General features: G+C 36.1%; 1 protein-coding gene across 1 annotated transcript in view; it reads right to left on the bottom strand.

Moving 5' to 3' along the window:
- Positions 1–6,632: 6,632 nt before the first annotated feature.
- Positions 6,633–27,560, bottom strand: part of LOC133460926 (chloride channel protein 1-like) — a 131,362-nt gene continuing 110,434 nt past the window's right edge. Inside the window, exons 21-24 of the mRNA XM_061741639.1 lie at positions 23,377–23,421; positions 20,169–20,273; positions 14,156–14,242; positions 6,633–7,349 (exon numbers count right to left, since the gene is read on the bottom strand). Coding sequence (XP_061597623.1) covers positions 6,723–7,349; positions 14,156–14,242; positions 20,169–20,273; positions 23,377–23,421 — 864 coding nt within the window. The 3' untranslated portion in view covers positions 6,633–6,722. The remainder of the gene's footprint in view (positions 7,350–14,155; positions 14,243–20,168; positions 20,274–23,376; positions 23,422–27,560) is intronic.

Below are 27,560 nucleotides of genomic sequence, written 5' to 3'. Positions count from 1 at the left end.
ATTAATACAATTGTTACACGCATTACCTGAAGCAAAGATGCGTGTTATGACCCTACACGTACTGAGATCCGTAGCTTTGATCCTTTTCTCCTGCCTTTAAAAACAAGCCTGACGAATAATGATGAATAATGCTCAAAATCAAACACGAGAGGCCAAACAGTCAAATCTTGTCACAAAATGTTTTATTAAGCTACATTTTTTACAGTTTTATACATTATCAGTTAGCATTTGATGCAATTAAAACACAAATGAATGCATTAACTACAGCCTTAAGCGGACAGAGGATCCGCCGAGACCAACTCCCTCCTGATCAAAACACTTTACTCAGAAATGGCAAACGTTTTACGGAAGCACCTGAGAAACTGAGCCCCAGATATAAATGAGTTAAGAGCCGTTTCACAGGAGATGGAGGATGATTAAAAACAGAACGGGGACAAATGATGCCTGAATGCAATCAATAAAGTGCAGCTCCGTGAATTAAACACTTGTAGTAAAACATCTGTTTTATTATTAGAATACAATACTTAGGATTTTAAGGGAAGACTCAATCAAAAGACCATGTTTAGGTCAGTAAGAAAAAAAAAGCCCTATTGCAAACCTCTGAGCTGCCTCGAGCTTTTTAAAGGGGACATGAGGACAAAACTAAACAATAAAAATATATTTGCTTGAGAAAATGTAGCTTGAGTAACCAAATCCAAAAATCTGAAATAAGGTACAATGCAAAAACTCAAAATCTTAACAAGAATATTTGTCTTATTTCTAGTCAAAATGTCTCATTTTTAGTCAAAAAAAATCTCATTACACTTAAAACAAGACTCATCACTGGAAAAACAACAATTTTCACCTGTTTCAAGTAGATTTTCACTTAAAATAAGTAGAAAAATCTGCCAGTGGAACAAGATTTTTTTGCTTGTAATGAGAAGATAAATTTACATGAAACAGGTGAAAATTGTCAAATAAAAAGTTATTTATTGAGTTATTTTTCTGGTAATGACTCTTGTTTTAAGTGTAATGAGATTGTTTGACTAAAGATGAGACATTTTAACTAGAAATAAGAGAAATATTCCTGGTAAGATTTTGAGTTTTTGCAGTGTAACCATATTACTTAAATCTACAAAAAAACCTTTCAGTGAGCCCTTAAAATTACACAATATTATGACCTCACAGACCTCAGAGTAAAATTATTCAGCTTCCTCGTCTTCATCTCCGCCCAGCTTTAGAAGCTGTAGCATCGGATTCAAAAAGATGCACAAAACACGCCCACAGAGAAGAGGGTGGAGTCAAGTCAGCTGACTCCGCCCCAAAACCGGCTGCTGTGAGCGAAGCTGCAAACACATGGTTGAAAGGGGAGCTTTAGAACTGCACCTCTACAATATTTTGACCAAAAGAATGATCAAAACAGACATTAAGACCTCAAAAAAATGTGTCAATTCGCTGCAAAAACTCAAAATCTTACCAGGAATATTTGTCTTATTTCTAGTTAAAATGTCTCATTTTTAGTCAAAAAATCTCATTACACTTAAAACAAGAGTCATTACCATAAAAATAACTTATTTGACAATTTTCACCTGTTTCAGGTACATTTTCATTTGAAATAAGTAGAAAAATCTGCCAGTGGGACAAGATTTATCTTCATTACAAGCAAAAAAATCTTGTCCCACTGGCAGATTTTTCTACTTATTTTAAGTGAAAATCCACTTGAAACAGGTGAAAATTGTTATTTTTTCCAGTGATGAGTCTTTTTTTAAGTGTAATGAGATCTTTCTGACTAAAAATGAGACATTTTAACTAGAAATAAGACAAATATTCTTGGTAAGATTATGAGTTTTTGCAGTGTTAGAAAAAGAAAAAAAATGGGGGTGTTAATGTCTCCTTTAAGTCAACTATTTCAGTTTTCTCCCTGTATATAATTTGGTGTCCCTTCACATGTGTGAGCTTGTAAACATTTGTGTGCAACATCTTGTGGATTCTTTTTTTATTTGCTCCAAGGATTTTTGGTTTAACTTTAAATCAGTGGTTCCCAAACTTCCTGGCCCCCCTTTAGTACATAAGAATGTTTTGCCCCCCCGATGGGCAACTTTATACGAGGATAGGTGAGCATTTGCCGGTAAGATGCAGCTTTAGTAAAGAGAGACTGTTAAGCACAGCAGTTTACGAGTTTTTGTCTGAAAATATCAACTGGCTTGTCTTTGCACTCCGGATGATTTCTCTCCAAGTAGCTTGTTCGGCTTCAAGCCGTCAGAACTTACTTACACTGTGGTCTCTCCTCATTACCCACTTTTGTTTAGGGTGTAGGCAAGATATGTGTCCTCATATTTTGTGGGCTTTGCCTTGGAAAGAAATTGCTTTGGAAGCAAAGCTGGTGATGCTTCACCCTCTGGTTTGCGTTTACGTGGGAGCTGCATCAAAAATGTGTCCATGTTATTCTAGCAGCGTCATTTCACTGCAAAAACTCAACATCTTACCAGGAATATTTGTCTTATTTCTAGTTAAAATGTCTCATTCTTAGTCAAAAAATGTCATTACACTTAAAACAAGACTTAAAACAGAAAAATAACTTGTTATTTGACAATTTTCACCTTTTTCAAGTAAATTTTCACTTGAAATAAGTAGAAAAATCTGCCAGTGGGACAAGATTTATCTTCTCATTACAAGCAAAACAATCTTTTTTTCTACTTATTTTAAGTGAAAATCAAGTTGAAACACGTGAAAATTGTTGTTTTTTCCAGCGATGACTCAAGTTATTTTTCTGGTAATGACTAATGATTTTTTTTTACTAAAAATGAGACATTTTATCTAGAAATAAGAAAAATATTTGCATTAGCTCCGCCCACTGAGTTTGACGAGTGAAACTGACAGTTTTACATTTACATTTCATGATTCAGCAACACGAAATCATTAATTAAATATGTCATTAATTAATTAAATGCAGTTTTACATTTCATGATTCACACGTAACACGAAATCATTAATTAAATGTGTCATTAATTAATTAAATGCTGAAATAATAAATATATATTTTTACTTAAAATGAATTGTATTTTCATTAATTAATGACATATTTCATTCTAATTTTAATTAATTAATGACACATTTAATTAATTAATGATATATTTCATTCACAATTTAATTAATTAATGACGTATTTATTTATTTAATTTTGGCACAAAAAATCCTCCATATCCTTCATTCCTTCCTTCATTCATTCATTCGTCCTGCGCAATAGCGCTACGCCCCCTCTAGGGGACGCGCCCCCCGGTTTTGGAACCACTGCTTTAAATTATGCTTAAATAAGAAAGACCGGAAGATGCTGCATTCAAATATTATTGGAAATATTATTGGAAAGAAAAAAATATTTTTGTCAATAGTGAAAGAAAAATCGATTAAAACCCCCCCAATTAACTGCATCTCCAGATTTCAGTGGCTGCCGTCACGGTTAGCAAGTATCTATCAACTTTTGTCTTTATGCTTGAAGTAAATATTATGCCACAAAATAGTTCATTTAATCTCATGATTCATCAGTAAGTTAAAACTGTTCTTCATGTGACATTCCCATCGTTATCCTAAATTATTTAAAGTGATCATGAGCAATTCTGGGTGAATCTGAGGCAGATTCATCTACAGGACTGTCTCAGAAAATTAGAATATTGTGATAAAGTCCTTTATTTTCTGTAATGCAAAAATGTCATACATTCTGGATTCATTACAAATCAACTGCAATATTGCAAGCCTTTTATTATTCTAATATTGCTGATCATGGTTTACAGTTTAAGAAAACTCAAATATCCTATCTCAAAAAATTAGAATATTCTGGGAATCTTAATCTTAAACTGTAAGCCATAATCAGCAATATTAAAATAATAAAAGGCTTGCAATATTTCAGTTGATTTGTAATGAATCCAGAATGTATGACATTTTTGTTTTTTTTAATTGCATTACAGAAAATAAAGAACTTTATCACAATATTCTAATTTTATGAGACAGTCCTGTAAGGAAAAACTGAGGAAAAAGAAAAGGATGTGGGTTGAGAGCTTTTGCTGTTGTTGGACGCCTTTAGCTGCTTCATTTATCAACTTAACTGTGATGAGATGAGCTCTGAGGCCGAATCCTCAAGGTCAGTCTGGAGGTCGAGGCTTCGGCCAGTGTTCCACAGCGGCCTGAGCAGCGATATTACGCCTGAGCAGAGATATTCCACCTGAGCAGCGCTATTACGCCGGCCTGAGCAGGAGGTTTGTTGCTGGTAAGAGAAATAATCAATAGCTCCTGCTCTCATTTGATAAAACCCTTTGTTCAGGTAACGTACAATTACTGCACAGGTTCACTTCTGTTTGAGACGGCAGAGCTTTCGCTTACTTTTTTCAAATTTCGCTAAAGATAAATGCAAAAGAGCAAGAAAACATACATGAGTTCTTAATTTTGCAAATTTTCTAATTATATGGAAGGACTTCAAAAGAAACTAACATGTTGATGTTTTGACAAGTGTAAAAGTCTCTGGTGCTGCATTAAATACACTGCAAAAACTCAAAATCTTAACAAGAATATTTGTCTTATTTCTAGTTAAAATGTCTCATTTTTAGTCAAAATAAATCTCATTACACTTAAAACAAGAGTCATTACCAGAAAAATAACTTGTTATTTGACAATTTTCACCTTTTTCAAGTAAATTTTCACTTGAAATAAGTAGAAAAAATCTGCCAGTGAGACAAGATTTATCTTCTTATTACAAGCAAAAAAATCTTGTTCCACTGGCAGATTTTTCTACTTATTTTAAGTGAAAATCTACTTGAAACAGGTGAAAATTGTTGTTTTTTCCAGTGATGAGTCTTGTTTTAAGTGTAATGAGATTTTTTTAGACTAAAAATGAGACATTTTAACTAGAAATAAGAAAGAATGTCTCATTTTTAGTCAAAAGAAATCTCATTACACTCATCACTGGAAAAAAAACAATTTTCACCTGTTTCATGTAGATTTTCAAGTAAAATAAGTAGAAAAATCTGCCAGTGGAACAAGATTTTTTTGCTTGTAATGAGAAGATAAATCTTGTCCCACTGGCACATTTTTCTACTTATTTCAAGTGAAAATTTACTTGAAACAGGTGAAAATTGTCAAATAACAAGTTATTTTTCTGGTAATAACACTTGTTTTAAGTGTAATGATATTTTATTACTAGAAATGAGACATTTTAACTAGAAAGAAGACAAATGTTCCTGGTAAGATTTTGAGTTTTTGCAGTGTAGCATTTCTTTGGGCAGTGTCCTATAATTGCAAGGTCTCACATACTTGTTAAACAGATTGCATGTAAGGAAAAAAATATATAAGACGAACTGAGATGTAACACATATCAAAACACAGACACACAGCTTATTTAAGAAAGATATGAAGACATGGATACAAAATCTGTAGCAGTGACGGTAAAAAGAGGTACATGAGTGTCCAGAGACCAGAGCAAGAAATTGAGAAAAAAACCGAGAAAAAAAACTCAAACCTTTAAAAAAAAAAGTTTCCCATTTTATATACCGTATTTTCTGGACTATAAGCCGCTACTTTTTTCATAGGTTTTCAACCATGCAGCTTATACAAAGGTGCGGCTATTCTGTGGATTTTTCTTCCACCGCTCGGGGCGCTCTAACCGGAATTAGAATCAAAACTAAGACAAAATAAATGCAAAGAAGAATACGCTACTTCTTCTTTAGCAGATAGAAGTAGAAGCAGATTTCAAACAGATAAATAGATAAATAAATAGGTTATTTTCTCTTGGTTCTGTCCCGGTTTAATCAGCAAAGTTGCTGCCGTGTTAAAAGACACTGTTAGGAAAGGATCTATTTAGGTACAAACATGTACATCATATACAGTTCAAAATCCTTCTGTACATGTAGTAAATATCTAATCTAACAATATAAATATCTGCGACTTGCATATCTTTTTTTTTTCTTAAATAGAGCGGATGCGGCTTGTATGCAGGTATTGTATATCTTTTTTTAGTTATTTTTTAAAAAATAGAGCGGATGCACTGCAAAAACTCAAAATCTTAACAAGAATATTTGTCTTGTTTCTAGTTAAAATGTCTCATTTTTAGTCAAAAAACAAGAGTCATTACCAGAAAAATAACTTGTTATTTAACAATTTTCACCTGTTTCAAGTAAATTTTCACTTGAAATAAGTAGAAAAATCTGCCAGTGGGACAAGATTTATCTTCTCATTACAAGCAAAAAAATCTTGTTTCACTGGCAGATTTTTCTACTTATTTTAAGTGAAAATCTACTTGAAACAGGTGAAAATTGTTAAATAAAAAGTCTTGTCTTTAAGGGTTTTTTGACTAAAAATTAGACTCATCACTGGAAAAAAACAACAATTTTCATCTGTTTCAATTAGATTTTCACTTAAAATAAGTAGAAAAATCTGCCAGTGGAACAAGATTTTTTTGCTTGTAATGAGAAGATAAATCTTGTCCCACTGGCAGATTTTTCTACTTATTTCGAGTGAAAATCTACTTGAAGCAGGTGAAAATTGTCAAATAACAAGTTATTTTTCCGGTAATGACTCTTGTTTTAAGTGTAATGAGATTTTTTGATTAAAAATGAGACATTTTAACTAGAAATAAGACAGATTTTGAGTTTTTGCAGTGTGCGTCTTATATGCAGGTGCAGCTTATAGTCCAGAAAATACGGATTTACATAAATAAATAAATGTATACATAAAAACATCTATAAAATAAATCTAGCTTAAACCATGGGCTCATCATCACTGTCGTCGTCCCCCTGAAAGATTCCCTGTGTGGACGTCAGGGTGGAAAGATGGATGGAGGAGGAAGGCGAAGGAGGTGGAGGAGGAGTTGAAGGAGTGGGAGGAGATGGAGGAGTTGAAGGAGTGGGAGGAGATGGAGGAGTTGAAGGAGTGGGAGGAGATGGAGGAGTTGAAGGAGTGGGAGGAGATGGGGGGACGGGGGGAGGAGTGGAAGAGGGAGGGAGGGTGAGGTTGCTCTTGTTGCTGCAGCTTCTCCCGGTGACGGTGCTGCTGCTGCTGCTGCTGCTGCTGCTGCTGCAGGTGATGCTGCTCTCCACCACCTCCCGGATCAAACCCTCGATCCACACCTCGTGCTCGTGCTGGTGGTGGTGGTGGTGGTGGTGGTGGTGGTTGTGCTGGTGGTGCTGGTCGGGGTTTGAGGAGGGAGGGAGCTCCGCGGCGGCGGTGCCGGGTGAAGGAGGGGAGGTGGAGGACGGGGACGAAGGAGCGGTGGAGGAAGGTGGAGGTTTGGGGACGGACTTGTGGGTGCTGACGTCGCGGAAGCTGGCCAGGGGCGGCCGGAGCCGCACGCCGTAGCGCGTGGAGCCTTCGATGGCCTTCTGAAGCTGCAGGGAGGAGGGAGAGGAAAGGTTCAGGAATGGAGAGCAGGGACCGGAGAACAGTGTTGTGATAGTTACTGAAGAATACACTGCAAAAACTCAAAATATTAACAAGAATATTTGTCTTATTTCTAGTTAAAATGTCTCATTTTTAGTAAAAAAGAAATCTCATTACACTTAAAACAAGACTCATCACTGGAAAAAACAACAATTTTCACCTGTTTCAAGTAGATTTTCACTTAAAATAAGTAGAAAAATCTGCCAGTGGAACAAGATTTTTAACTTGTAATGAGAAGATAAATATTCTCCCACTGACAGATTTTTCTGAAAATTGTCAAATAACAAGTTATTTATCTGGTGGATGACTCTTGTTTTAAGTGTAATGAGATTTTTTGACTAAAAATTAAACATTTTAACTAGAAATAAGACAAATATTCCTGGTAAGATTTTGAGTTTTTGCAGTGTGCGTCTTATATGCAGGTGCGGCTTATAGTCCAGAAAATATGGATTTACATAAATAAATAAATGTATACATAAAAACATCAGTTTTTGGAGTGTAGTAACTAGTTACCGTTACTAGTTACTTCATTAAAAAGTAACTCAGTTAGTAACTCAGTTACTTAGACCAAAAAGTAATGCGTTACTATGAAAAGTAACTTTTTAGTTACTTTAAATAAAAACATTATTTTAAATACTCCCATTAATGCCCCTCTAGCCTTCATTTCAGCAGGTACTGTATGGATTTACATTGTGCATCGTGTTCTGCATTCTGATTGGCTAAACAGTCTCCCCGCTTCTTCACTTCCTGTGTCAATTAGGGCTGGGACGATACGGATAACTCACGATTCAATACGGTGGCGATATGTGGCCCACGATAACGATAATATCACGATACACGATATTTGATATATTGTAAGAAATTTCATCAACGATATATCACGATATATGTGACTGAAAAAGAAAAAAATACCCATAAAAAGGAAAACATCTGTAGTTATGCATTTATTCAATGCCCAAACTTCATCCAAAGAAAGTGCATTTGTATAGAGCCTCACTGCCTGCTAGGCTTGTAAATGTAAACACTGAACAGCTGGACACATTAAAGTGCATGAACAATAGTGCGGTGACAACCGCGTAAATCCATTATGTGTTGTAATAAAATATCGATACTTGCCGTCAGTTTATCGATTATTTATTGCGACAGAGAGCGCAACAATATATTGCAATATCGATTCTTTTCCCCACCACTAGTGTCAATAACGTTGGTTGCTTAGCAACAAGTTGAGAACGGCCAATGTGCTTCAGCAGCAGTTCAGGAACGGGACCCTTTGATGAATCGTTCATTACAGTCTCAAATATAATCCATGGTAGCATGTCGGTTTATAAGAATCTTTTTGCCCAGAAGAAAAAAGAGCAACAAAACGACCCATAACTATTTTCTTCTCTTGAAAAAACACTCCTGCACCGCGGCTCTAGGAGAAAAAGATGCTACAGAGTCGGGATGCAGCGGCATCAGAAGAGCAGTGGAATACGTGTGAGGCGGTGCTGATCTCTGTAATTTGAAGCCTTCTATAATAATTGTAAAAAGAATTTCACTTATCACGGGTTCTTTTTGGAACGTAACCCCAGCGAAAAACCAGGGATTACTGTAATGACAATATCTCCACGTTGTGAAACTCGCCTTCTCTTGGCTCATGACCGTCATGTTTTTGAACGCACGCTCGCTACGTTTACTCCGGTCTCCGCATGTGGGGAAAAAAAGCTTCACTGTAGCCAGAAATAACAGAGTAACGCACCGTTTGGTAACGGAAACTGCGTTACTGAATTTAAAAAGTAATGCGTTAGAGCAGGGGTGTCAAATGTGCGGCCCGCGGGCCTCATGCGGCCCGAGAGAGATTTTCATGCGGCCCGCGAGAAGTTTCCAATGCAAAAAAATGAAAAGTTAATTTACTAAAAAGGAAGGCATAAATAATTGCCATGAATCGCAGCATATCCGATAATATATTTCTTCTACAAATCCATCGTTATTCCACAAAGAGAGCAGTTTGACATTTTTTTAGTTTTCTAGAATGCATTTGCTGATTTTATTTCTTTTTAGACGGTCGTTTATTTTTTTTAACTGACTAGTATTATATATTTTCGCAGGAAAAATATCTGCTAAAAAAGATGATACAAGATATTTATTCAGAGAATTTCAGTTTTGAATACAAGGATAGTGACAAAGTAAAACAGTTAAAAGAGAAGTGCTTTATTATTTCAGAGTCATTGATAGAACAGATAGGGTAGTACTATCTGGTATTCTCAATTAGTGCATTGAGTAGAATTTTTGGTTAGTATATTTGGCATGATTATAGCACTATGAAATATGTTTTGGTATGTATGGACTTTGACTTTTTTATTTTTTTTATTTTTGGAAATTGAGTTGTGGGGGTTTGTGTTCTATGTATCTAAGGTATACCCCTCTTTTTGTGTCTGAAAATATAAAAATACAATAAAAAAAAAAAAAAAAAAAGAGAAGTGCTGACTTTTTCGGCACACTGGCGTAAATATCCGCGCCAATTTTTAAAAATAAATACACTTAATTGTACTGGAAAAATCTCTAAATCACAAAGAAACACTCTCGGATGTAATAAGAAAGATTTAGCTTTTAATTAAATTTCCTATAAAAACAAACTTGTTTCTGTTTATCTTTGTAAAATGATATTAAAAGTATCTTACATAATTTGAAAAAAAGGAGAAATTTCAAGAAAAGATCCTGAAGAAATATATTTTACATAATTAGAGTGTAAACAAAGTGCATATTTCCTTTAAAATTAACTAAACTGATACGGGATTAGATAACAATAGTAAAAAAAAAGAATTAGAAAAAAAAAATCTTCGCACCGCTTTTGTTATTTTGAGCGTGCGGCTAGGGTTGCCGCCCGTCCCGTAAAATACGGAATTGTCCTTTATTTGAGAAAAAAATGTTGCGTCCCGTATTGAACTAATATGGGACGCGATTTGTCCCGTATTTTCATTAATTTTTACACCATATTCTAGATGAATTATTGAAATAAATTAACTTTTACACCATATTCTAGTTAAATTATTGAAATAAATTAACTTTTACACCATATTCTAGTTGAATTATTGAAATAAATTAACTTTTACACCATATTCTAGTTGAATTATTGAAATAAATTAACTTTTACACCATATTCTAGTTGAATTATTGAAATAAATTAACTTTTACACCATATTCTAGTTGAATTATTGAAATAAATTAACTTTTACACCATATTCTAGTTGAATTATTGAAATAAATTAACTTTTACACCATATTCTAGTTGAATTATTGAAATAAATTAACTTTTACACCATATTCTAGTTGAATTATTGAAATAAATTAACTTTTACACCATATTCTAGTTGAATTATTTAAATAAATTAACTTTTACACCATATTCTAGTTGAATTATTGAAATAAATTAACTTTTACACCATATTCTAGTTGAATTATTGAAATAAATTAACTTTTACACCATATTCTTCACCTGTATGTATATTATACATCTGGGCTGATGTGGACATACGTAGAATAGGAGGCTATTTCAGTTGCTAGTGTGGTTGTCTGTCTCTAAAGTCATGCAAGTTCACTGCTATTAAAGCACTTTAAACTTTAAATCAAAGCATTTTGTTTTTCATATAAAATAAACACATTTTTATTCAGTTTAGAAGTTTTAGGGCTTTTTTTTTTGGCTCCTGCGCTGCTGAAATCAGGGCGTCCCTTATTTCTATTTCTGAAAGGTGGCAACCCTAGGCGTTACTGTAACGCGTTACTAAATAACGCGTTAGTCCCAACACTGGTGGAGAAAAGAAGATTTAGGAGAGAAGGAATAGCTGAAGGCAGACCCCCCATGCTCCCTAAGTCAACCCAAGCCAACTAGACACTTGTAGAGAATATATTGATTTTTCTAACAAAATGGCCATAAATAATTCAAACGGCTTCTCCAGACCAAACAAATTAGGAGGAAACAAAACAAGTGAGTGCTGCTGGAGAGTGCCTCGGATAAATAGGCTTTTACTCTCCTGCACTGCTGTGTTTTTACTTTTGTGTGACCTTCAGCATTTTTAGAGTTTCTCTGAGCTTAGTTTTGTTTATTTGGACTAACCCGTGCCAAGCCAAACCCTGCTGTGGCTCTCAGCAGAGGACAGCTGCGATGATCCTTGCACTTTGGTAGCAGGCCTGACAACGGCGGCTCACGTCTCAATATTATCTGCAGACAAGTCTCCCTGTTCTCCTCTCAGCACTGCTGCAGCAGCAATGCTGTCAACTGCACGATTAATCGATGTTAAGTTGGTACTGGCGCAAACAAAACTCTTTTTGGAAACTAGGATGATGATTTTATAACTATAAGCCATTAGGCTTGTGTTGAAAAAAAAACGATTCTCATACTAATTCCTAAAAATCGATTCGTATGTCTAAAGATCAATTTTTTTCATCATTACATTTTCGCCCGGTGAACTTTAATCCCAGTAGTCACGTCATTTAATTAAGGAGGAGTATTAGGGCCAGGAAGGAGAAAAATAAAAATAATATTTTAGAGGAGGAAGATTTTTTTTTTTCATTATGCACTTCGAGAAAAAAGTCGAAATGTCGAGAAAAAAGTCAAAATTTTGTGAATAAAGTTGAAATTTCGACTTTATTCATGAAATTTTGAGTTTATTCTTGAAAATGTATTTCAACATTATTCTCGACATTTCGACTTTTTTCTCGACTTTTTTCTCGACATTTCGACTTTTTTCTCGAAATTGTATTTCAACATTAATCTCGACATTTCAACTTTTTTCTCAAAGTGCACAATAAAAAAAAATCTTCCCCTCTCAAAATATTTTTTCTCCTGCATGGCCCTAATACTCTTCCGTATTTAATTCACACATGCGCCTGGTGTGAAAATATCAAACAATGAACGTGGCGTCGAAGAGTAGCTGCAGCGTTAACAAAGCACTGGTTTTTAAAACTCCTGAAAGGCTTAAAAATGTGCGTAAAAGTTTTTTTTTTTTTTCGTGAAAATGCTCCAAGAGGGATCACTAATAGCCGGGGACATTGCAAGCTTCGCTGCATAAATTGTCTATATTTCATTACTCTATAGGCTATACTGTCTTGGGGTTATATTTGCATAAAATGCTAAAAACCAAATTCTCAAAAATTAAAAGCCGAAAAACACTGAAAAGGGAAAAAATTTAAACGGAATGTGGGAAAAAAATAATACCGATTTCATGCGTCTCTGTTTCCTCCCTGGATCTGTTTGATAAATCTGCCCCTCACGATGTTTCTGAAAGCAGTTCTATCAGCATTCTGGGAGCTGATTGGTCCTTACAGCATCATTAGCTGCCAATACTTCACTGCAAAAACTCAAAATCTTAACAAGAATATTTGTCTTATTTATAGTTAAAAAAGTCAAAAAAAAAAAAAATCTCATTACACATAAAACAAGAAATAACTTGTTATTTTACAATTTTCACCTGTTTCAAGTAAATTTTCACTTGAAATAAGTAGAAAAATCTGCCAGTGGGACAAGATTTTTCTTCTCATTACAAGCAAAAAAATCTTGTTCCACTGGCAGATTTTTCTACTTATTTTAAGTGAAAATCTACTTGAAACAGGGGAAAATTGTTGTTTTTCCAGTGATGAGTCTTGTTTTAATGAGATTTTTTTTTACAAAAAATTAGACATTTTAACTAGAAATAAGACAAATATTCTTAGTTTTCGCAGTGTTGCTGTTGAATCTCAATATAATACTAGTATTAATATGTACTTGAAACAGGTGAAAATTGTTGTTTTTTCCAGTGATGACTCTTGTTTTAAGATTTTAACTAGAAATAAGACAAATATTCTTGTTAAGACTTTGAGTTTTTGCAGTGCAAAAGTGCTCAGACACAATAAAATATACACTGCAAAAACTCAAAATTTTACCAGGAATATTTGTCTTATTTCTAGTTAAAATGTCTAATTTTTAGTCAAAAACTCTCATTACACTTAAAACAAGAGTCATTACCAAAAAAATAACTTGTTATTTGACAATTTTCACCTGTTTCAAGTAAATTTTCACTTGAAATAAGTAGAAAAATCTGCCAGTGGAACAAGATTTTTTTGCTTGTAATGAGAAGATAAATCTTGTCCCACTGGCAGATTTTTCTACTTATTTCAAGTGAAAATTTACTTGAAACAGGTGGAAATTGTCAAATAAGTTATTTATATGGTGATGACTCTTGTTTTAAGTGTAGCTAGATTTTTTGACTAAAAATGAGACATTTTAACTAGAAACAAGACAAATATTCTTGTTAAGATTTTGAGTTTTCGCAGTGCATTCGCTCTATTTTTAAAAAAATAATTAAAAAAGATATACAAGCCGCATCCGCTCTATTTAAAAAAAAACAGGTGAAAATTGTTGATTTTTTTTACTAAAATGAGACATTTTAACTAGAAATAAGACAAATATTCTTGTTAAGATTGTGAGTTTTTGCAGTGATCCATGTTACTTATCCTGTGAAGGACAGAGTCATATTGATAAGTTCAGAAAAGTGTTTTTTATTGTTGTGTTTTGATGTATTTGATGTAAGCCCAGTGGATATTTAAAGCTTACAGAAGGCTGCATTAACTGCTGCTATGTCATTCCTGCAGTATTTCTGCAGCTGTTTTGGTCACTGCTATTATTTGTAATATATTATATTATTTGTAATCAGCACAAATTATCTGTCCCCATATGATAAAATCCACCATCCCCCCTGATTTCTTTTTTACAACTGGAGTACTGGTTGTCGTCTCTTACCTCCTTCAAGGCCACCACTCCCACCAGTTTGCCAATACTGGTCACATAAGCGTGGCTGAGTCCGAGCAGGGAGAATAATGTGTGGGTCTGTTGAGAGGGAAGGAAAAGGTAAATCAGCTAACTCCAAAAGCAGCGTGGGCAGTTTACATCTGTGAACAACTTAAGATGATTTACAAGCCCTGCAAGTCTCTGTCAGCTGTCGTCTAGACCCAGAGACAGAAACAAACAAACTGGTGAAAAACATGAAGTCCCTGTTTGAATGTGTTTGAATGTTTAAAGTATTCAGCTCATAATTCAGCAGAGGTCACGAGCAGCGGAGGAGCTCTCCGTATGCATCAGCACATCTCTGTCACAAGGCCTCTTTTGCACATGAATAAGCACAATATTCAGAGAATTAGCATGAAAATGAATACTTGCTCAGGGGAAAAATAATAAAAGGGACAAGATATTTACAAACTACAGCATCCTGCAAATGTCTGCAACTCTTGGATCACCTTCAGGTTCGTCACAATGACAACTTGATCCGTCAGAGGAATTGGATAATGCATGCAATTAAACCAAAAAGAGAAGGAAAGATTAATAATATCACAAATGCAATGGATATAAAGAGGTTAAATTAATTCAAATGAAAAGGATTACTCCAACTTTCAATGCTTAAAACAAAAATTAATTCAAAGCCTAGGACAGGGGTCGGCAACCCGTGGCTCTTTAGCGCCGCCCTAGTGGCTCCTGGAGCTTTTTCAAAAATGTTTGACCTTTTTTTTCCTTTTTTTCTTCTTTCTTTTTCCTTTGCTTTCTCTTTTTTCTCTTTTTTTCCTTTTTTTCCTTCTTTTTTCCTTGTTTTTCCCCTCTTTTTTTCTTCCTTTTTCCTTTCCTTTTTAATCTCGACATTTCGACTTTTTTCTTGACATTTCGGCTTTTTCCTCAAAATTTTGACTTTTTCCTCGAGATTTTGAATTTTTTCGTGACATTTCGACTTTTTCTCAACATTTCGACTTTTTTCTCGAGATTGTACTTCAACATTAATCTCGACATTACGACTTTTTTCTCGACATTTTGACTTTTTTCGTGACATTTCAACTTTTTTCTCAACATTTCGACTTTTTTCTCGAAATTTCGACTTTTTTCTCAACATTTCGACTTTTTTCGTGACATTTCGACTTTTTTCTCGACATTTCGACTTTTTTCTCGACATTTCGACTTTTCTCTCAACATTTCGACTTTTTTCTCGACATTTCGACTTTTTTCTCAACATTTCGACTTTCTTCTCAACATTTCGACTTTTTTCTCGACATTTCGACTTTTTTTTCGACATTTCGACTTTTTTCTCAACATTTCGACTTTTTTCTCAACATTTCGACTTTCTTCTCAACATTTCGACTTTTTTCTCAACATTTCGACTTTTTTTTCGACATTTCGACTTTTTTCTCAACATTTCGACTTTTTTTTCGACATTTCGACTTTTTTCTCAACATTTCGACTTTTTTCTCGAGATTGTACTTCAACATTAATCTCGACATTACGACTTTTTTCTCGACATTTCGACTTTTTTCTCGACATTTCGACTTTTTCTCGACATTTCGACTTTTTTCTCGAGATTGTACTTCAACATTAATCTCAACATTTCGACTTTTTTCTCAACATTTCGACTTTTTTTTCGACATTTCGACTTTTTTCTCAACATTTCGACTTTTTTCTCGAGATTGTACTTCAACATTAATCTCGACATTTCAACTTTTTTCTCAACATTTCGACTTTTTTCTCAACATTTCTTTCTTTTTTCTCGAAGTGCATAATGAAAAAAAAAATCTTCCCTCAGTTCTAACTAATATAGATAAATGCAGCACGTGTTGCCTTCATTCTAAGGCTTATACAAGACTTCTCATTTTTTTGCAGCTCCAAACATATTTGTTTTTTGTGTTTTTGGTCCAATATGGCTCTTTCAACATTTTGGGTTGCCGACCCCTGATCTACGAGAACCTGAAAGAAGATAATGCCACTCGACAGATCAATATTTGACATATTCTAGAAACTTCTTTTGACTTCTCATGAATGAGAAGTTCAAATGTACTCGTTCTAAGAAGATCTTTAAGAAGATCAGAGACAGTAAAAAATATTAGGATCCGAGCAGTTTAAATCAGTTTATTTCTGACATTTTCAGCTATGCTGCCAGTTATTTTCTTGTATTTATTCCAGTGTTAAAAGAATATACCAGAGAAGAGAGTAAGTCAACGATAACCACAATCAACAGAAGAAAACACTGTGATCTCACAGACATAAATGCGAACAAACAAGAGCTTGGCTCCCTTGAGAAGGAACTGAATTTTTCACTACGACGTAGTGATCAAAAAATAAAGAAATAAATAACAAAAAAAAACTGTGTGTGTGATTATTTGCTCATATACGTCCCATTTTCAGAACATGAGTGCACCATTACAACAATTATATCTGTCCCTGCTGCGTTCATCCATGCGCGGCGTTGCTGCTGTAATGAGTAGTCTGTTTAGACTTTAATTATGATTAACAGTAATAAGAGTGCTTTTTAGTCAGTATTTAGGGAATTGAAATTTGAAATAATAATGTTGAGGTTTCATTGTGGTTTGGCTGTGACAGCGGCAGATAATTCCACGTTATCGGCCACCTGGTGCAGAAAACCTGGACCTATTTGGACTGAATGATTGAAAGGATTGCCCTAGTCCTATAAACCTCTGGTAGATTTTATTCATTTTTTAAAAATAATTTTGATAACAATGTCAGATGATAGAAGAATAGAATAGAAGCTATTGTTTCAGTACTACACTGCAAAAACTCAAAATCTTACCAGGAATATTTGTCTTATTTCTAGTTAAAATGTCTCATTTTTAGTCAAAAAATCTCATTACACTTAAAACACGAGTCATTACCATAAAATAACTTATTTGACAATTTTCACCTGTTTCAAGTAAATTTTCACTTGAAATAAGTAGAAAAATCTGCCAGTGGAACAAGATTTATCTTCTCATTACAAGCAAAAAAATCTTGTTCCACTGGCAGATTTTTCTACTCATTTTAATTGAAAATCTACTTGAAACAGGTGAAAATTGTTGTTTTTTTCCAGTGATGAGTCTTGTTTTAAGCTGGTTGGTTTAAGCTAGATTTATTTTATAGATGTTTTTATGTATACATTTATTTATTTATGTAAATCCACATTTTCTGGACTATAAGCCGCACCTGCATATAAGACGCACACTGCAAAAACTCAAAATCTTACCAGGAATATTTGTCTTATTTCTAGTTAAAATGTCTAATTTTTAGTCAGAAAATCTCATTACACTTAAAACACGAGTCATTACCAGAAAAATAACTTGTTATTTGACAATTTTCACCTGTTTCAAGTAGATTTTCACTTAAAATAAGTAGAAAAATCTGCCAGTGGAACAAGATTTATCTTCTCATAATAAGCAAAAAAATCTTGTTCCACTGGCAGATTTTTCTACTTATTTCAATTGAAAATCTACTTGAAACAGGTGAAAATTGTTGTTTTTTCCAGTGATGAGTCTTGTTTTAAGTGTAATGAGATTTTTTTTGACTAAAAATGAGACATTTTAACTAGAAATAAGACAAATATTATTGTTAAGATTTGAGTTTTTGCAGTGTATGGACATCATTGTTTGTGCTTTGCATTGGTGGAGAATCCAGTTTGCTAAGATTGCAAAGATAACTTTCAGCCTGTATTCAATTTTCCAATTTTTTTCCCCTCTAAAAATCCTGCACTTGCAGTTTAGTCAGTAATGTGCAGATAAATGTGTATTAATCAAACCATAGAAAGGTGAGTTCCATACAAGACTTTGAACTGTATCAGTACAATATTGATACAACTGTATGCATGTACTGTATGAATTTTATGAGCCACCTCCCACCTTCATTGAAATGTCTTGCAGTTAATTTCCAGTTAACTTCAACATGCAGCTACAGTAACTTCAAACACGGACAAATAATCTAAGAAGAATGGCTTACTGTGGACATTTGAGATAAATTGTTTTGCTAGTTATGTTTCCAATCAATGAGTCCAATCAAAATGTGTTAAATCATCAATGAGCGTTTTTAGTACAATATCTCCAAACACATTTCAGAAAATGTTCTGGTAAGATTGAAACTCCATGTTTTGCTGGTGTTTTGTTTCTAATATCAACAGATATGATTTCATCCACAAATTGCTTAAACTGCCTTTAAATGAAATCTGATAAAATGCCGGGATTAAACAAATACTATTTACGCAGACATCAAAGTCTTACACAACAGGAAATTGGGTGTGGGAGAGTTTAAGGTTTTGTGAATACAAATAATTTTCATTATAAAATAAGACAGTAAAAAAATGAAAAATAATCAGATTGGAACTTAAATGTACAAAATACCAAGTTAACATTCAACTTTAAGCATTTTGATGGCATTTTGGTGGCATTTTGACTGTGTCTCTAGGACCTAAAGTATGCAGCATGATTGTAAGATGTTATTTTCTGGAGACGAAGCCTGTTTTATTTACCTAAAAATGGGCAGTTGGATAGTTCATCTCCATCTCTATCAGATTTCTGATGCTTCACTCTTTCCCAGAGCAGTCCAGTACAATGTTTTTTCTCTCTTTTTTTCCATAAAGCATTTGAGACTAGGGATGGGCGGTATGGACTAAAAATGTATCACGATAATTTCTGGCATTTATCCTGATAACGATAAAAATGACGATAAAAAAAATACAAATTCAACTCCATCTTTGTAACTATAAATCTATTAGATCCGCCATGTTTGTTACAAAAAAACGTCATCAACGGGAATTTATCCTTCCTTCCTTCCAGGCTCATTTCCTTCCTTCCTTCCTTCCTTCCTTCCTTCCTTCCTTCCTTCCTTCCTTCCTTCCTTCCTTCCTTCCTTCCTTCCTTCCTTCCTTCCTTCCTTCCTTCCTTCCTTCCTTCCTTCCTTCCTTCCTTCCTTCCTTCCTTCCTTTCTTCTTTTCTCCCATCCTTCCTTCTTTCTTTCCTTCTTTTCATTCTCTCTTCCTTCCTTCCTTCCTTCCTTCCTTCCTTCCGTCCGTCCTTCCTTCCTTCCTTCCTTCCTTCCTTCCTTCCTTCCTTCCTTCCTTCCTTCCTTCCTTCCTTCCTTCCTTCCTTCCTTCCTTCCTTCCTTCCTTCCTTCCTTCCTTCCTTCCTTCCTTCCTTCCTTCCTTCCTTCCTTCCTTCCTTCCTTCCTTCCTTCCTTCCTTCTTTCCTTCCTTCCTTCCTTCCTTCCTTTCAGGCTCATTTCCTTCCTTCCTTCCTTCCTTCCTTTCAGGCTAATTTCCTTCCTTCCTTCCTTCCTTTCAGGCTAATTTCCTTCCTTCCTTCCTTCCTTCCTTTCAGGCTAATTTCCTTCCTTCCTTCCTTCCTTTCAGGCTAATTTCCTTCCTTCCTTCCTTCCTTCCTTTCAGGCTAATTTCCTTCCTTCCTTCCTTTCAGGCTAATTTCCTTCCTTCCTTCCTTTCAGGCTAATTTCCTTCCTTCCTTCCTTCCTTCCTTCCTTCCTTCCTTCCTTCCTTCCTTCCTTTCAGGCTTCCTTCCTTCCTTCCTTCCTTCCTTCCTTCCTTCCTTCCTTCCTCCTTCCTTCCTTCCTTCCTTCCTTCCTTCCTTCCTTCCTTCCTTCCTTCCTTCCTTCCTTCCTTCCTTCCTTCCTTCCTTCCTTCCTTCCTTCCTTCCTTCCTTCCTTCCTTCCTTCACAAAAACGTCATCAACGGGAATTTATCATTTTTACCGTGAGATGATAAATTCTTACCGTGGGGAATTTTTTGGACGGTTTATCGTGAACGGTAAAATATCAACCATTCCTATTTGAGACCCTAATATTTCAGAGAACAAGACTGATGTTCTAAGTTAAAATCAGAAATAACTGATCCAAGCCCGATATCATTCCATTTTCTCATGGATAAAACATGGATGAAAGTTATCCACTTTAACTTAGTGCTGATATGACGTGCAGATATGCGTCACAGAAAACTTTTCCTACTGACCTTGTGTAACGATGTTCGTTCAACCAACTGGAAAGGAGAAGGATCAACTCGTATCTCATCCATTTCCATCGGTTTGTCGATCTCGGCCTCTTCCCACGCTTTGATCTGCAGCAGAAAATAAGTGGCCGAGTCAAAGGTAAATTGTCTGGCAACGGTTCAGAGTAGCATGCTGGATATTAATAAATCAATGCATGTATATTATATGTAAATGTATGAGTTCAACCAGAGGGAAACATTGGGGTGACTCATGATTAAATGTACCCGACAACAGCATCAGTGAAATAAGAGGGTCACTGTCTGAGCAGAGGCTTTCGCTTGGAAAAACCTTGAAACCTGCGTGGTGTCCTTGCATGTCCCACTCTCCCCTCTGAGATTTAGAACGTCTGCCACCTTTTAACTTTTCTATGGATTTTACTTCAAACCTCGGTCTGCCGTGACAAGGAGGAGGCAAGTCTTCTGGAATTATCGGCTGATGATACGGGGATTTGGGGAGGAAAGACTCAGAGAGGCAGACAGAAAAGGACTGGAGCAAAAACACGGCTTTTATTGCAATTCATCCAGAACAAAAACACATACACATGATGCACACAAATCTCCTTTAAGAAAAGTCACAACAAAGAAATGCTGCAAATCTGAATCTTCCCTTCGAATGAGTCACATTTGACAGAGATTTGTATAGTGATATTAAACTGACTGCATATCTCAGGCATTTAAAAAAAAAATGTATTGATAGTGATGATGAATATTGCTGCACTATATATATATATATATATATATATATATATATATATATATATATATATATATCCATCCCGATACCATTTATTTCACACTGAGTACGAGTATTTTCATTTGTGTACTTGCCGATACCGAGTACCGATACGATACTTCCACCACAAAAATAACTAAGCTAAAAATGCAATGAAAAATGCAATGAATTGGAAGACAAGTCTTATTTGCAACATATAAATTCAATAAGAATAAATAAAATGAGTAGAATAACTATTTTAAACAAAAAATAATCTTTATGTGTAATAAAAAGTATACACACTGCTACTGTCTTTACATTTAAGAAAATATCAAACATATAAAATATCAATGAAACATTTCGCGGCTCGAGTGCGTCGAGAAGACGGTAAAATCCTTCGTCTTCTCCAACTGACAGTGGCTGCTCATCCTCCGTTATTTTAACGTTATTGTCTCTTGCCATCGTCTGTCTCTTTTGCAGAACCTGAGCTAACGTTGCTGTTGTGTTCTTGCAGTATTATTAGCAACTCCGTATCCTCAGCTTTATGATGCGTCTTGAGATGTTTTATCAAGTTTTTGGTATTAAACGACGTATTCTCCTTCCCTCCTCTTGACACCTCAGCAGCAGTAGCTTCAGTCTGTCTTGCTTCTGTCGTCGTCCCTTATTTTGAAATATGTCCACACTGCTGACATCCCGCTGCATTAATTGTCGCTATCTTGCCTGAAACGGCGCTGCCAGTCTCACTCATGGGTATCAGTCTCTTCTCATCACCACGCTGACTGCATCAACATCTCCCCCTAAAGCAGGGGTCGGCAACCTGCGGCTCTTTAGCGCCGCCCTAGTGGCTCCCTGGAGATTTTTCAAAAATTTGACCTTTGACCTTTTTTTCTTCATTTTTTTTCCTCTTTTTTTCTTCTTCTTTTTTTTCCTTTTTTCTTCTTTTCTTCTCTTTTTTTTCTTCCTTTTTTCCTTAAGCTCGACATTTCGACTTTTTTCTCAACATTTCAACTTTTTTCTCGAGATTGTTCTTCAACAATAATCTCGACATTTCGACTTCTTTCTCGACATTTAGACTTTTTTCGCAAAATTTAGACTTTTTTCTCGAAGTGCATAATGAAAAAATAAATCTTCCCCCAGTTATAACTAATATAGATACATGCAGCATGTGTTGCCTTCATTCTAAGGCTTATACAAGACTTTCCATTTTTTGCGACTCCAGACATATTTGTTTTTTGTGTTTTTGGTCCAATATGTCTCTTTCAACATTTTAAGTATCGGTGCGTGGTATCGGAGATATGAGAGTATATGAGAACAGTATCGGGGCATCCCTAATATATATATATATATATATATATATATATATATATATATATATATATATATATATATATATATATATAAATCTGTTATACTGAACACAATTACACTGACAGCAAAAACTACTGCTACCCAATAAATAAAAACATTCTCTTTCCTGCTCTGCCCAGTCTGGCCCTCCCTTATGATCCAGGTCCAGGTCTCTTCCCTCCTAAAGGGGAGGTTTTACCTGCCAGTGTTTATTTAATAATTGTTCGGGTGTCATGTTCTGGATCTCTGGAAAGCACCTAGAAGACATTATTTTGCTAAGACAAATTGATCTTAAATTACAGCAACAAATAAAGAATTTTAGCAAATGCCATTCCTCTCTACGGCGCAACCTGCTGAAGTGGAGCGGCCTGCTGTTCACTTCACCACTGACAACTACAACAAAAACATCTAGAACTATTATTATTGTCATAAAAACTAAACAGTTACGGAATTAATAATAAACCCAATAAATATAGACAGAATCAAGAGAATCAGAAGGTTTATCCATGCATGCACACACTTTTCCTGTGTGGATTGTGTCTGTTTTGCGTGTTGGTTTTATAAGTAGTTTGTTAGAAGTTTTGAAGCTTAAAATGTTTCACTTCACAGCCTGATTTGCACAGCAGAGAAAATATGGAGGAGAAGAAGAGTTAACACAAATTTTTCCATTTCAAAAACTGAAGTGGAGCTGGGGGTTCTAGAGTTTATTGCCGTTTACTTGTATTCGTTTAATTGCTAAAAAGGTGGGTGAGGTATAAAGAGGTGTGAATAAACTGCAATGACAGCTGTCCCATGTCAGGACAAATGACCTTCAGATGACTTCCAATCACGTGAGTACATATTAGTTTTATAAAATAAGTTATCTGATATAATCAGAGCGTTTTTCAAAAAGAAGCATGTAAATGATCAATTGTAAAGTGCTTTGCTGGTCCTGAAGCACTAAACTAGGGCAGACTGTTACATTTGTCCCAAGAAAAGAAATGTTGATAACTTGGACGTAGATGCGACCTGATGCTTCAAACACAACACAAGTAAAGCATCTAGTAATCATGGTGCGATTAATGGAGCATGCTTTGTGTAAGATGATGAAAACTCTTTCCATCACCTACATACCTCGTCTGGTGTCATCGTGTCCGAAAGAAGAGAAGGGGAGGGAACCTGGAGGCAGAGCAGGGGGAAAAAACACAGATAGAAGAGATGTTTGAAAGGGATTTTATTAAAATATCCAGTCCCATTAAATGTAGAGTACGACGGATTATTAGGGCCAAACTAAGACAAAAAAAATGGAAATAACGAGAATAAAGTCATAATAATATGAGAATAAAGTCGTAATATTACGAGAATAAAGTCATAATATTACGAGAATAAAGTCGTAAAATTACGAGAATAAAGTCGTAATATTTTGAGAATAAAGTCGTAATATTACGAGAATAAAGTCGTAATATTAAATATATTATAAATATATAAATATAACTTCACAAGATGATCAATATACCTCATTTTAACACAGGGAGAAGACTGCTCTTCCTGTTAAAGTTCTCATAAATTATATTCTCATAATATTACGACTTTATTCTCATAATATTACGACTTTATTCTCATAAATTATGACTTTATTCTCATAAAATTACGACTTTATTCTCATAAATTACGACTTTATTCTCGTAATATGATATTACGACTTTATTCTCGTAATATTACGACTTTATTCTCGTAATATTACGACTTTATTCTCGTAATATTACGACTTTATTCTCATAAATTACGACTTTATTCTCGTAATATGATATTACGACTTTATTCTCGTAATATTACGACTTTATTCTCGTAATATTACGACTTTATTCTCATTATATTATGACTTTATTCTCGTAATTTTTACGACTTTATTCTCATTATATTATGACTTTATTCTCGTAATTTTTACGACTTTATTCTCATTATATTATGACTTTATTCTCGTAATTTTTACGACTTTATTCTCATTATATTATGACTTTATTCTCGTAATTTTACGACTTTATTCTCATTATATTATGACTTTATTCTCGTAATTTTTACGACTTTATTCTCATTATATTATGACTTTATTCTCGTAATTTCCAATTATTTTTTGGCGAAGTTTTTTTTGTCTTAGGCCCTAATACTCCGTCGTACTAGAGCACTTAATTGGAATTTGACATTAGAGGAGAAAAGGGACAGTAACTAGAAGTACAACCTGTTGGATGGTAAACAAATACAATAAATAAAGCAGTAATGTCAGGACAGTACACCCTGAATTATTCAGATTTCAGAGCTCTAGTTGTTTTTATGTATTTCCTTATGTTCTTCAGGTTGTTTTGTGCGTTCACCTCCTGCGGTTCACCGGCAGCCGTGTAAGATAAGTGGATGCAGCAGGTGAAACTCAGGCCAGCACCTGCCGTGACCCGTTTAGTGGAATCATTCATCACATTCATACACTCGCTGTCTGAGCAGGCTGACTGTTTCTGTCCTTGAAGAAACAAGAACAACTTCTTGTTCAAACAAAACATCAGATAAGACACTTTTATCCACAAGGTATCTTCTTTTTTTCAAAGCAAATTGAAAGATGTTTTAGGAAAAAGACGACTTTTTCCAGTTCAGAGTTCGTCACTTAACCCTTGTACTGTCTTTGAGTCAAAATTACCTAATTCTCCTGTTCCTTCCTTCCGCCTGCTCTCTCATTACTTCCTCACTTCTTTCTTTCTTTCTTCCTTTCTTCCTTCCTTCCTTCCTTCCTTCCTTCCTTCCTTCCTTCCTTCCTTCCTTCCTTCCTTTCTCCCTTCCTTCCTTCCTTCCCTCCTTCTTTTCTCCATTCCTTCCTTCCTTCCTTCCTTCCTTCCTTCTCCTTTCCTCTTTCCTCCCTTTCTTCCTTCTTTTCTCCCTTCCTTCTTTCCTTGTTTTCTCCCTTCCTTCCTTCCTTCCTTCCTTCCTTCCTTCCTTCCTTCCTTCCTTCCTTCCTTCCTTCCTTCCTTCCTCCTCCTTTCCTTCTTTCCTCCTTCCTTCCTTTTTTCCTTCCTTCCTTCCCTCCCTCCAATCTTCCCTTCCTTCTTTTTTCCCTTCCTTCCTTCCTTCCTTCCTTCCTTCCTTCCTTCCTTCCTTCCTTCCTTCCTTCCTTCCTTCCTTCCTTCCTTCCTTCCTTCCTTCCTTCTTTCCTCCTTCCTTCCTTTTTTCCTTCCTTCCTTCCCTCCCTCCAATCTTCCCTTCCTTCTTTCCTCCTGCTCTCTCCTTCCTGATGAGACTGAAATTTCTCTGATCTCTCCTTCCTTCCTTCCTTCCTTCCTTCCTTCCTTCCTTCCTTCCTTCCTTCCTTCCTTCCTTCCTTCCTTCCTTCCTTCCTTCCTTCCTTCCTTCCTTCCTTCCTTCCTTCCTTCCTTCTTTCCTTCCTTCCTTCCTTTTCACCCTTCCTTATTTTTATTCTTCCTTCCTTCCTTCCTTCCTTCCTTCCTTCCTTCCTTCCTTCCTTCCTTCCTTCCTTCCTTCCTTCCTTCCTTCCTTCCTCCTGCTCTCTCCTTCCTTCCTTCCTTCCTTCCTTCCTTCCTTCCTTCCTTCCTTCCTTTCTCCCTTCCTTCCTTCCTTCTTTTTTCCCTTCCTTCCTTCCTTCCTTCCTTCCTTCCTTCTTTCCTTCCTTCCTTCCTTTTCACCCTTCCTTACTTTTATTCTTCCTTCCTTCCTTCCTCCCTCCCTTCTGCTCTCTCCTCCCTCCCTCCCTCCCTTCCTTCCTTCCTTCCTTCCTTCCTTCCTTCCTTCCTTCCTTCCTTCCTTCCTTCCTTCCTTCCTTCCTTCCTTCCTTCCTTCCTTCCTTCCTTCCTTCCTTCCTTCCTTCCTTCCTCCTCCTTTCCTTCTTTCCTCCTTCCTTCCTTTTTTCCTTCCTTCCTTCCCTCCCTCCAATCTTCCCTTCCTTCTTTCCTCCTGCTCTCTCCTTCCTGATGAGACTGAAATTTCTCTGATCTCTCCTTCCTTCCTTCCTTCCTTCCTTCCTTCCTTCCTTCCTTCCTTCCTTCCTTCCTTCCTTCCTTCCTTCCTTCCTCCTGCTCTCTCCTTCCTTCCTTCCTTCCTTCCTTCTTTTTTCCCTTCCTTCCTTCCTTCCTTCCTTCCTTCTTTCCTTCCTTCCTTCCTTTTCACCCTTCCTTATTTTTATTCTTCCTTCCTTCCTTCCTTCCTTCCTTCCTTCCTTCCTTCCTTCCTTCCTTCCTTCCTTCCTTCCTTCCTTCCTTCCTTCCTTCCTTCCTTCCTTCCTTCCTTCCTTCCTCCTGCTCTCTCCTTCCTTCCTTCCTTCCTTCCTTTCTCCCTTCCTTCCTTCCTTCTTTTTTCCCTTCCTTCCTTCCTTCCTTCCTTCTTTTTTCCCTTCCTTCCTTCCTTCCTTCCTTCCTTCCTTCCTTCCTTCTTTCCTTCCTTCCTTCCTTTTCACCCTTCCTTACTTTTATTCTTCCTTCCTTCCTTCCTCCCTCCCTTCTGCTCTCTCCTCCCTCCCTCCCTCCCTCCCTCCCTTCCTTCCTTCCTTCCTTCCTTCCTTCCTTCCTTCCTTCCTTCCTTCCTTCCTTCCTTCCTTCCTTCCTTCCTTCCTTCCTTCCTCCTCCTTTCCTTCTTTCCTCCTTCCTTCCTTTTTTCCTTCCTTCCTTCCCTCCCTCCAATCTTCCCTTCCTTCTTTCCTCCTGCTCTCTCCTTCCTGATGAGACTGAAATTTCTCTGATCTCTCCTTCCTTCCTTCCTTCCTTCCTTCCTTCCTTCCTTCCTTCCTTCCTTCCTTCCTTCATTCTGCTCTCTCCTTCCTTCCTTCCTTCTTTTTCCCTTCCTTCCTTCCTTCCTTCCTTCCTTCCTTCCTTCTTTCCTTCCTTCCTTCCTTTTCACCCTTCCTTATTTTTATTCTTCCTTCCTTCCTTCCTTCCTTCCTTCCTTCCTTCCTTCCTTCCTCCTGCTCTCTCCTTCCTTCCTTCCTTCCTTCCTTCCTTCCTTCCTTCCTTTCTCCCTTCCTTCCTTCTTTTTTCCCTTCCTTCCTTCCTTCCTTCCTTCCTTCTTTCCTTCCTTCCTTCCTTTTCACCCTTCCTTACTTTTATTCTTCCTTCCTTCCTTCCTCCCTCCCTTCTGCTCTCTCCTCCCTCCCTCCCTCCCTCCCTCCCTCCCTTCCTTCCTTCCTTCCTTCCTTCCTTCCTTCCTTCCTTCCTTCCTTCCTTCCTTCCTTCCTTCCTTCCTTCCTCCTCCTTTCCTTCTTTCCTCCTTCCTTCCTTCCTTCCTTCCTTCCTTCCTTCCTTCCTTCCTTCCTTCCTTCCTCCTGCTCT

Source organism: Cololabis saira, chromosome 15 (genome assembly GCF_033807715.1).
Source record: "Cololabis saira isolate AMF1-May2022 chromosome 15, fColSai1.1, whole genome shotgun sequence".
Lineage (NCBI taxonomy): Eukaryota > Metazoa > Chordata > Actinopteri > Beloniformes > Belonidae > Cololabis > Cololabis saira.
Note: the sequence above shows the minus strand (reverse complement) of the source record. Positions and strands in the feature narration are given on the sequence as shown.